The sequence below is a fragment of the Nestor notabilis genome, unplaced genomic scaffold, assembly GCF_000696875.1.
Source record: "Nestor notabilis isolate BGI_N333 unplaced genomic scaffold, ASM69687v1 scaffold6825, whole genome shotgun sequence".
NCBI classification, from domain to species: Eukaryota; Metazoa; Chordata; class Aves; order Psittaciformes; family Psittacidae; genus Nestor; species Nestor notabilis.
In genome coordinates, this window is record NW_009927787.1 from 16,127 (window position 1) to 28,134 (window position 12,008).

General features: G+C 42.5%; 1 protein-coding gene across 1 annotated transcript; it reads right to left on the bottom strand.

The window, feature by feature from the left end:
* Nucleotides 1–7,006: 7,006 nt before the first annotated feature.
* LOC104400604 (ornithine carbamoyltransferase, mitochondrial) lies at nucleotides 7,007–11,484 on the bottom strand. Its single transcript, XM_010014203.1, has 5 exons — nucleotides 11,340–11,484; nucleotides 10,622–10,675; nucleotides 10,370–10,519; nucleotides 9,160–9,297; nucleotides 7,007–7,193 (listed from the first exon to the last, which is right to left on the bottom strand). The coding sequence occupies exons 1-5, from the start codon at nucleotides 11,391–11,393 to the stop codon at nucleotides 7,134–7,136; spliced, it is 456 nt and encodes a 151-aa protein (XP_010012505.1). The 5' UTR covers nucleotides 11,394–11,484; the 3' UTR covers nucleotides 7,007–7,133.
* Between the last annotated feature and the right edge of the window lie 524 nt (nucleotides 11,485–12,008).

Below are 12,008 nucleotides of genomic sequence, written 5' to 3' on the forward strand. Positions count from 1 at the left end.
CTACCCTTGTCTTTTCCACAGCACTTCTCAAAATCAAATTACTTGACTACACTTTTAGAAATTACTCCTATTGTAAGAATGTGTAAGCAATTTAAAGTAAAACATGGGGTATCCTAATTACAGAAAACACATGAAATTCAGATAATAAATGGATTTAAGAGAGACCCAGTTGTGTCACAGCAAAGAGGAGTAAGAGAGGGGAATCTGAAAGCTCTCACTTCTTCCTTTGTAGACCATACTATCTGTGGCTCTGCATTGTAGGATTATATGCCTATAAGGCATATGTACAGATCACCATATGAGGTGTGTTCTGTAATTGCTGGATTGGGATTAAGACATTTTATTTCTTGAAGTCAGTCCGAGTTTAAAGTGCTTTGAGCGCCCCCCATGGTTCCTGCCCCTGCTCCCTTTGGAGGCAGTGTGACCTGGAGGAGCCCGCAGGGCTGCCCCACCGCAGGGAAACCCCTCCGAGACGTGCATGTGTCATTCAACCTCTAGTGCCTGGTGCTCAGAAATCCCCCAGAACTGCTCTGGGATGTAAATCAGAAATCTGAGCTGCAGAGTGGGACTTAAATCTTGTGGTGACCCATGCAGGGATTCTGTGGCCCTGGGTGTTTCAATTAGCTGTACTCCCAAAGTAAGCAAATATCCATCAAATGATACCAGTTACGAAACATTCTAGTCCACCCAGGGAAAGTGCAACGCACCATCTGTGGGGTGCCATCCCTGGAATGTCCCACACTGGTAGGTTTGCAGGATGGGTGCAAACCTCCCTGCTGCTGAGGCTGCGGGGAGGCGGGAGGGTGGTGGCGCTCAGCACCACAGCACTGGGTAGGGGGTCCTGGGGGAGCCCAGCCCGCCAGCAGAGCAGCAGGGTGCAGGGTATGGATCAGCGCACCAATGGGACAGGGCCAGATGCTCTTGATGCTCTTGAGCAGAGCAGTTTGCAGAAAGAAGCAGGGCTTTGCTGGGGCTGAAGCTCATCTGTGGAGACACCATGCCCCAGGCATGCAGGAGAGCCTTGCAGAGGGTTAGGGGGGTGCAGATCCCCTGCTTACAGCACTGGAGAGCACGGCAGGCTGCTCTGGCAGGGGATAGCATGTGAGGGGAGCACTCTTCTACCTACATTTCTAACCTGGGCCTTCTACAGCCCTGTGGGGACACCTAAGCAAAGGCTTTTGTGAAGCTGCCTGTACTTGCACATTTTTCTGTGTGCACAATAAAGTGTCTCTTGTTTCAGGGTCTCACAGGTTTTCTTTCTTCATTACCTGAGTAAAAGCAACAGCTAGCCATGGGCACTGTGCCTGTCGGAGAACCGAGGGAGCAGTGGCTGGCAGTTTGTCAAACACTACCCTTCAGCACAATAAGCACCCAGGTCACATTCAGCTGGGGCAGAGCATAGGCAGCAGAATAGGAAGGGCTATAGCCTCCATTTCACGCTGAAAACAGAAGCTGGTTTCTGGCTGACGACTTTCTGTACTGTGTGGGCCGGCCCTAACCAGGTGTTTTAAAATCACTGAGCTGGTATTACTGTGATCAGCCTGGTCTTTACCTTCAGAAATGGGCGCCCCCACGCAGAGCGGTTGTGGATCCTGTGTGCTGTACCCGGGGGCATGGCAGGGTTCCCACCTCTCAGGGCTGGGATGGTAAACTGACTGCAACCCTACCCCACCACCATGCTTCCCACTGGTAGGGAATCAGGGCATGTGAGCAGCTGGGGAGTCATGGCGTGCTCCTCTGTGTCCACTAGTCCAAGCTGTCCATGAATGGGACCATGGCGTGTCCCATAGAGAACACCCACCTCACGTCCAGACAGTAGGTGAGCATTTCAGATGAGGATGTTGGAAAGGACGAAAGTCAGTCAGGTGTGACACACTGGACTTACTGGCTATGAGCTGGAGAGGGACCTGTGAAGTCCCTTAACCTGTATGAGTAGTTCAGCTTTCTCTCTCCAGCAAACATTATTTTAAATCATTAAGTGTGACCTGCGTCTGACCTGCCCACTCTTTAGTACTTTTCTCCAGCTATCACTGCTGTTCCTCACAATGGGTATCAAGTCTTGGCTAAACCAAGTAACTTTGATCAGCAAAGTTTGCAGTTGTGATGCTCGTCCCTCTTTCCAGATATATTATGCTTGTGTTGGAGCCTACTTTGCATGGGTCCCAATCCCTTTAAAACAGGCCCATTAGAGAGCAGCAGAATTCAATAGTCCTCCAACGTATAATGCAGACCACAAAGAGCTTTCCAAGGGATTTGGCCCGGCCAGGCAATGCTTTGACTGTAGTTGTGAAAGATCTGCTCTCTGAATGGAGTAACCTCAGATTGCTTGCCCCTGGAGAAATATCCTCTACACACATACGCATGGAAGGGATCATCAGCATTTACAGAGACCACAAAGGTTTGGGATTTCTTCAAAGAGCTGGTAACAAGATTGTGTAAGAATCAAATAGCCTTGCAAATAGCTGTATCCCATTAGTCATGACAGCAAATGCTGGGCTGAATCAAATGTTTATTGTGGCTTACGAAGTCTCTCTGTACACATAACCTTGGGCAAGACCCAGAAATTCTGGGCTCTGCATTTGAAAGGCAGCTGGATGAATAGCCATGGCAAAATAATCAAAAAGCACTGTTTATTTGCTCATTACATTAACCAAGTGATTAACTGAGTAATGGGAGACTTAGAAGAAAGAAGAAACCTTTCCCTTTGTGTGAAGTCTGTTTTTCAGACTTTCCACGAGTATTACACTTTCCTGGAAAACAAAACTAAGCTCAATATACTCCAAATCAGCCATGAAAGCTCTCCCCAGTCTGACCAAGCAGCTCGGTGCATTGCTCAGACCTTCATGCAGCTCCTCCTTCCTTTCTCAAAATGTGAAAGGCAGCAAAATCATTATGGCTGACTGACTGACTTGTCTTCTGAGGGATAAACATTAGTTCAGGAGCTCTGGAGGGCTTCACGCAACCAAACGTGGGTGCCTCCTTGCAGTTCTCATCTAATTTTTCCTGTATTTCCCTTTTAGCAGCTCAGCTTCTCAGAGGAGGCTGCTTCTGCTACCAGACAATGAGCAAATCTGCTGCAGATTTTTTCCCAGCGTCACTCCTGATGCAAGCTAGTGCAAATGAAATATTTAATTCTGTTTGAGAATTCTTCTTTGCTCCCTCCTGATAATCCAGGCTCCCCACTCAGTCCTTCCTAAGCTACCGTTCCTCATATTCTTGGAGATATTAATTATTTGTAAATTCTTTCTGTGTGCCTCTCACCTGCTGTAGTTACTGTGCTGCCTCTTAGCTTTGTAGTGCAGAGGGAAAAAATGTTGTTCTTACTCCCTGAGAAATTCGTAGAGAAGCATTTAGCCCCTCTTCCTCTACTGAATATCTGATTGATTTTAGATCACTTTCAAGAGATTATATAAGGGTGCCCAAAGAATCCCACCACTGCTGGTAGCAATCTGCAGAACAATTGTTTACACAGCGTGTAAATTGCTAACAAGCAATATGCATTTCTAACTCTAGGTGTAGGAGAGGAGTAATCCTCTAACAGGCCATGAAAATACTGCAGACAGGGGGACAAACCACATACTTAGGGCCATCTGAGGTGCTGTAAGGTGTCTGTGTTAGCCACCGGTTTCTGCTCTAAGTGCCCCATCAGTCCTGCATCACATCTACCAGGTCTGTGCAGATGTCTCCAAGACCCTCAGCTGCCTAAACTGATGTTAGAGTACCTCTGGGCTCCTGATCCTCTCCCAGGACTGCAGCTGGGATCAGTCTTACCCTGGTCATATCAGGGCCAGATTTAGTGCTGGCGCTGGAGCTGTGGCTGGGCTTTGGGCACTGAAGTTAGCATGCATATACCCCCTTGGGACAAAGCACAGCCACTGTGCCTGTCTGTGTATGAGGTCTGGATGTGGTGGTACATGCAGTGGTAGCACACAACCAGCCCCACAGTGAGGAGGAAGAGGGCAGGGGGGTCAGTCCTCCCTTTGTGCCTCTGAGCAGGTGACAGATGTGGCTGGCAGCTGCCCTTGCTGGTGCATGGTCCTGGAGAGGGACCAGAACACAGCTGTGCAAATGCACAAAGATCAGATATTGGAGTAGGGGGTTAATGCATCAGTCAGATGTGGGTAAGACTTGATAGACCCGAACTGGCTCAGGGCTGTGCTCTAGGTCAAACGGAGGAGCGGCCCTTTTGTGGAAAGAAATCCTAGGCAGCATCCTAGGGAGCCAGGCAGAAGCCTCTGTGAAAAGATAGAGAAAGCAACACCCTATCCTTCAAGTGCACTCACCAATGAAAACAGCACTTGTACTGATGAAAGCAAAATAAATGTAATGAAAAACACTGTAAGATATTAGTGGCTGTTACCTGTTACACATTTGTTTTAAGCCCCTTGAATGCTGATAACTACTTTTTTCCCCCTAGAAAATCTTTCTACATTATTGCTGTTTCCTTTACTCACCACATTTGCAGTCATCACTTGTAAATTCAAGCAATGAATTCATGAGGAGCCTGGATGGCATAATAATACAATCTTGCAAGCTATCACAGCTACCACCCAGCAATGCCAGGATGCTTAACCTGTGCAAGCGGATTAAGCCTCGCAGTGCTCTTCTGCTGCATGAGGAGGTAGTGAAAATCCCTTCAGGCAGAAGAGAAACCCTTCAGGGCACCATATTTCTAAGTCCCTGGGGCAGAAACGTACATGCCTGTTTGGTACCAGCCCAATGCCTCCAGGAAGTGTCAGATCTGCTCTGCATGCACTGCGCAGACAGCCTGCACATGTTCAGTAACTCTGCCCTGCTGGGATGTGCCTGGCTCCCAGCACACAGCACATGCACCAGGTAACACATTTGCAGAAATGTGTACTCTGTTCAGTGCTTCCACACAATGGTCAGTCACTCAGGAAGTGTGCATTAAATCCACCCAGTACTTTTAAAAGGCATTAGAATAGCTGATGTTGTGAGCAGTTTGTGCAAGATAGGGCAAGGACTGTCATCCTTTGCTGTGTATGTTCACAGAGGAACAGAACCATATGAAAATACCCCCCTGGAAATGTTTGACTCCATTGCTCATGTGCTATGCAGCAGATCTGTGCATGTGTTTTAAAGATGTCCAGGGGATTCAGATGTCTGGCATCCTGCTCAGATTCCTAAGTGTTTAAAGAGTCTTCAATAACCTAGATGCACATTAGCTCTAATCAGAGCACAGAGAAGCAAAAGCGTAGCAGAAAACTGTTAATCTGTTCCCCACGAAACACTTCACAATACAGTTTTGTTATAAATCTGCACAACTTCACTGATAGTACATTAATCAACACAATAAAACTGATACTAATGCTTTTTTTATTAAAGGACTAGCAAAATGCTTTGTCTTGCTTTCAGGTAGCACTAAACCCAGGTTAGTAAGGATATCTACAATTCAAGCACTTCAACAGCTCACTACCTCCGAGATGACCAACCAAACTTTTAAATATCTTGCTGCATTGGAACCTAATTCACAAAGCAGGACCCATTGCAACCAGAAATACATTGTGTTTCCTCCACATTCTAAATTGGGAAGTAAAACTTTGATTTCTAGCACACCCTGTTCCTCCATCATTGACACAGCTAGATCTCTGCTGAAGTGTAAATGATCACCGCACTGTTGAAACCCTTGTAATGTTGTAATGGGAAGTGTTAATTTTAACAGGAGACACACAAATGCCTGCAAAAACAACAGATCAGTCATAAGTGGGTAGATAAAGAAATGTATTTTTATTTTCATTTCAGTGATCTGTGTGGCCCAGCAGTGGACTCCAATTCTGAAAAGAATTAAATAGTGTTTTGTACCTGGTCAGAGAATGGAAACCCATTTGCAGAATTTTTAAAAAATCACAGACATTGTTCCAGTATTACAGCTGGGGTAAAAAAACCAAAACCAACAGATTCTTGAAACTAAACAGAATTAGTTAGAAAGAAGGTGTTTTTTTAATAGTTCTCAAAGCTTTACCTGAAATACTAAACATACACAACCAGCCGTCATAAAAATCACGCATGTCATGAATTTGTTTATCACTGAGAAGGATTAGCTGAAACCTGTTACAGAGCCAGACAAAATGCAGCAAATTCTTTCCACAAAGTAACTGTGTATATGGTTCCATCCTATAGTGCCCTCATGTTTTCTTAGAAAAGAAAAAATAGAAAATTTGCTTGTTTAGCCAAAATTCTGTTTAGGGGGTGAAGGTTTAGGGGAGGACAAAGAATGAACTCGTTCCTTCCAGCCAGCCATCTCTGTTGCTTCCAACTTAGCAGAAGCCGCTCTATTCCAGTTCCACAGCAATATCCTCCTGTGCCAGCCCACAGGAATGTCATGGAGGGAAATAATCACAGAATCACAGAATTAACTAGGTTGGAAAAGACCTTTAAGATCATCAAGTCCAACCATTACTGTCAAGACCACCACTAAACCATGTCATTAAGTGCTTCATCTGTATCTCCCTCTTCCTTCTTCATCCCAGTTTGGGTTAGCTGTCCCAGCTGTGTACCCCCAGCCTATTTGCTGGTGAGGTAGTGTGAGAGGCAGAAAAGGCCTTGTCTGTGAGTAAGAACTGCTCAGCAATAGCGAAATAATGCTCACGAGGTCTCTATATTTTTGGTGTCAAACAAGAGCAGGAACTGGTGGTTGGCTGGAGGACAGAAACAGAAGCCAGGATGCCCAGAAGTGTGGGCAACCAAGGGAAACTAAAGCACTGCTTCTCTGCACAGACTTCCTGAGATCACCAATTAAATGCACAGGATTAGGGAGAAGTTTATGTCTGTCATATTACGCTATACGAATTCCAACACAGCTATGTGCCAACTATGGTATGTTTCTGATGCTGGTAGAGCCAATCATTAAAGTACAACCTTGGAACATTTTCTGTGATGCTGACCACTAGAAAGGATAGCCAGCCTTGAGCACTGAGATGAAAAGCAGCTTTTGCAATGGTGTTTATTGTCTTGAACATTTTCACAGATGTAATGCAATATTATCAGCTAACTGTATGGTTTTAGTAAAGAATCATTCATTGCTTTGATCCTTTCTGAAGAAGATCTGTGTATTTGCAGACCAGAATATTCTGCCGATGATTAATTTTTTTCTCTTGGCAGGAATCCAAGCATCAAAACGTAGGCTTTTGTAGCTGTGGTGAGTAATCTGTCAGCAGGGAAACCATGACAGCCTAGAGGAGAAGAAAAGAAAAAATCCAATCACATTGGAAACAGATACTCCATAAAAATAAATAAGGGGGAAATATTTTCCTGCTCTAAAGTCTTGTGTTGAAAATTATTGTCCTGACAAAAACTGACCACTTAGATTTATTTTCTAGAATTTCTGATGATGAATCAGGAAAGAGCTGAAAATCAGTTAGGATGTTCTATATTGCAGCAGAGAGGTTTTCTCAGTGTGGACAAAATATATTAATGCACAGCCTAGGAGAAATACAGACAAAGCATTTAGATCAAACACTGAGGCCTTTTTTTAGTGTGTTATATTTTGTCCTCAGCTACTGCTAGAAAACTCTTTAGGTGCCCAAAGAGCTTGTGGGCTTGCCTTTGAATTTCAGAATCCATGAGAACCATATTAGAATAAGGACTTTGAAATTCATCCCAGTTTAGCTATACTTTCTGAGGTATAACATGAAAAATCCTCACTGAGGTTAATAGTGTGTCATCTACCCCTCCTGCCCTCCTCTAGTACTACAACAAACAGGTATGGCTGTGAAATGAGAATATTGGGAATGTCAGCTAAATAAAACACGGTGTTGCAGCAGCTCTGTTAGCCTCCCCACACCTGTGTACACAACAAGCCCCATGCTTGCTTTTGACAAGGTATTACCAGGTTCACACTGTTGTGATTTCACAGCAAACTGTTATTTTGGATCCAGAACTGGATTTACAGAGGTTCAGGGGTTGTGATCTTGTTGCCTTTCCCTTCCGCACCCCTCAGTGTGAGAGGTAGTCCCAGCCACACAGTGAGGACTGAACATACAGCTGTGCAGCTTCTTGCTGCAACCCATGATGTACCTGCACTCGGCCCTGTTTGGGACTACAGCTGAGAAAATAATTTATGTTCCAGTTTGCTGCCTGAGCTGAAAGTAGTAGAAAATAATAGATACACAAAACCCAGGCATTCATTATTTTTATAGCTTGATAAAACACAAATATGATGTTTTTCTCACCCTAAAAAAAATAAATGTGCAGCTGGAACCCACAGTAAAGGGTTTATTTTATTTTATTTTATTTTTTTTTTTAAATATCTAAGGCAATTGGAAACATTGAAAATTTAAAATAAAAATGTTATCACTGTTTGGAATTTTAAGGCCAAAACTATGAATTTAACACAAATTTCTTAATACGTTTGACTGTGTAAAATCTGAGGTTTTGCTAAACACTATACTCAAACACCTATGTGCTAACAACACATCTAGAGTTCATCTGAGAGTTATGACAATGCCATTTCTGGTGGGTATTTTTCACCTCTGAAAGTTTCACTAGCTCTTGTCAACATGACGGTTCTAAAGCCAGCAATAAATAACAGGCTACTGAGATCTGGCAGTAATTTTCTGAAATTCTAGGAATGCTGAGAGGGGAGTTATGGTTTATGTTAAATGCCAATGTCCTCTCATGGTTCCCATGGCTCACACAGTATTACCCACACCATAACTTTTCAGGGTCCTTCAAAGCTTTGCTCTTGGAGCTCTTTCTCAGGGAAAGTTCCCATTGGTGTCAGTAACAGTTTTTCCTGAGAGAAAACTGCATAAGCTTTAAGTGTTTGGGAAATTGAAGTTTCTAAGACCAGTCACTGGGGCCTCAGCATTTAACATGTATTAAAATTGAGCAGCTGAGTTAATTATTAGAGTAAACCCAGTGATTTAAATACCAAAAAATTACAGTTTGTACTGCAGATTTCAGTTAGTTATAAAAACTGGGTCAAACAACAGCAGATTAACATCAAAATAGGTCACATTTGTGTCCAGGAGTATTTGTGCTACATATATATCTTGCCTGTAGTCAAAACTGTGATGTGCTGTGGTGTGCATTTGAAGCATATGTATTAATGAGGAACTAAGCTGAATCCAAGCCTGTATTGTAAGGTAGAACAGAAGCTGACCCTAACCTCTAACTAATGGTATCTTCTTTCTTTACCATAATTGTCCATTTTCTGTTTTCAGCTTCCTGGAAGACCAATGACTGTGGAGAATAAAATACTTCATCATCAACTTCTTCAGGTTTTCTGGGTAAACAATGTAAAAAAGTCCAGTTGGAAGCAGCAGATTTTGCAGTCTGTAGACCAAAAAGCATATAAAAATAAATAAATTAGAAAAAACCCATGTGAGGACATTAATAAAATTTTTAACTAGTAAAAAGGCTAAAAAATTTTATATTGGCTGCCACTTTAGTTACTTGTGTGGTGAACTCAGAAGGATTCCACTGACTGCAAAAGGAGTTCCTCATTTGTGAATAAGATGGGAATAGCCCCATGTAAGTCAGTAAGAGTTCAGTGCTGGCTTCAAAGTTGGATATCTACTCCTGTCTCTCTGGCTTTAGCAGGGGAGTAAAAACCCCAGGGACCCAGTTAATCAATAAATTGCAATCTTTATTTGAGTGCCACACAGTAATATAATCTATCAATAATTGCAACAACATACTAACACATGATTTAAAAGCCTATACATTTTTTCTTTTTATATTGTCACTCATAATATATTGATCTAGTACCAATGAAGAATGAATTAAAGCATTTTAGGCCAATTCAGAGACATATCCATCAACAGTATTTTGTGCATTTGTGTTAAAATACAGTCAATAAAACCATTAATTCTATCACCAAGGAAAATGTCTAATCTTATACAATTAATAGTTTATGATTCTGTGTTTCCTCTAACTGATTTTGTTCTGATAAGTATTTCAACTAGATGATTTTAAAGACATATATTTGATGCTTTATTCATTGACAGATATACGCAAAATTGCCCCAAATGCTGCCCAGGCACTTAAGAATTTATCTGTGAGCTGCTCATTCTAAATAAAATATAAAGGACCTTTTCTGGTATCAAAGAAGAAATTCAAAGTTAGAAATAGTTTTTAGGTCATAAAGAAGTAAAGGGTTAGCTCTCCTGCATATGTTCTGGAGTTAGGCCTCATTGGGAAGCTCTGCAAGAGGCCAACCCATGTGAAGTGTATAAAATAACTCAAACTTTGTTACCTTTGTGGGTTTTTAAAGCTGAATGAAGGTTTATGTATGATTGTTCCATAGCTCCATTCAAAAAAATACCAAACCCATGCTTTGCTGATGTTGATTCTCACATAAATGCAAACCGTAAAAGCATTAACAAAACTAAACCTCAATTTTTACCTGCATTGTAATCTGATAACCTTGAAACGCCTTTAGTCTTTCTTTCCTTTCCTCTTCTTGTCCCATACTTATCCATGTGTCTGTAACTAAGACATTGGCACCGTCTGCAGCCTGCAGAGGATCTGTTGTGAGGAGTAACTTGGTACCATACTAATGTGAATAAAATAAGGAAGACAAGAAACTTCAACTTTGTTTATAACAAAAATAAACTCTACTCAAACTACTCTACTAGTCTATTTCTTAGGTTCCTACCTCTTTGGAGAACTGTTCAGTTATTTTAGTTATTTTGAGGTCTGGTTCAAAGCCCTGCCAAAAGAGATGATAGGTAGCATCACTGAACATATGTAAGATTTAACTGATTATTAACACTGGTTAGAAAAATACTGATTGAACCATTTGCCATGGGAAGAAGAATATCTTTCAGAGTGGTAAAATTTGAGGGAATTACGTTGATTTTGTTGAAAGTTTATTTTGGAGATAAATTGGTGCAAAGTGTTTTGGTAAAGTAAGAAAAAATGTATTTCAACAGTTACAGAATGAAATACCTATACATAATATTTTTTTCTAAACTCATTCTTTGTTTTGTATTTTTTATTGTACTACAATGCAGCATCATCAATGCAAACCAACCAAGATGTAACACTTCCATAAATCTGAAACAACTTTCAAAGTTTATTTTGGGGAAAGTGGGCAGTGGGCGACTCTGTAACACTTTCTGAAATGGAACTATCATCCTCCATGATTTATAAAGCAGTCATGAATTCCCCTCAGCCCTTCTGAAGTTGGACTCAGTAGAATTATTCCTGCTTTACATCAGGACAACTGAACCAGGATTCTGAACCTTGGTTCTGAAAGCTGCCACGAAAGATATGTGCAAACAACACTAACTGAGGCCCTTGGTAAATGTCCATGTGGCTGAGACAAGAATAGGCAGTTTGCCTTCCTTACTCCATGTACATGGCTTTCCTACCTTGGGAGTCGCAATACGCAGGTGCATTCCCAGCTTCGCAGCACTCATCATCATGGAGTGGAGGACATTGTTTCCATCCCCAATCCAGGCAATAGTGAGCCCGTTCAGCCGGCCATAATGCTCCTGCCAAATGAATCAGGCAGTCCTGGGGTTATGTTCCAGGTGAGCTGAGGAAGCTGATGCCTTAGGCAGGAGGGATTGATCAGATGGGTCTGCTGCAAAAAAAGGCTGGCTACCTTCAAATGCTACCTGCACGAAACCGTACTTTTAATTAAACTTACTGCAGCTACAAGATGGCCAGGGAGGGAAAGACCTCCCATGCCTTACTTGAAGGCCCAGATACTGCAGCTCCCTCCCCTAAAGGACACATTGACTTGTATGGCATATAGTGAGGCCGAGGCTGAGAGACACAGTCATGCTGTGAGCTGTACAGCTGTGGGTTGGTGCTCATAAATATCAGTGAATGGTAGAAATTCTTAATTTAGAGGCAATCCTGGTGCCTAGCATAGCACTTATTCCAGCTTTCCCCCAAACTGTGAAAATATCCCTACTGAGGATGGCCTTGGAGTGCATTTTAACTGTCACAGCTGTACAGGACAGCAAAAAGCAATGCTTCGAAAGCAGCTACGCAGTTCATGGCCTGCAGGGTTTGCTCTCCCTTCTGAGCCA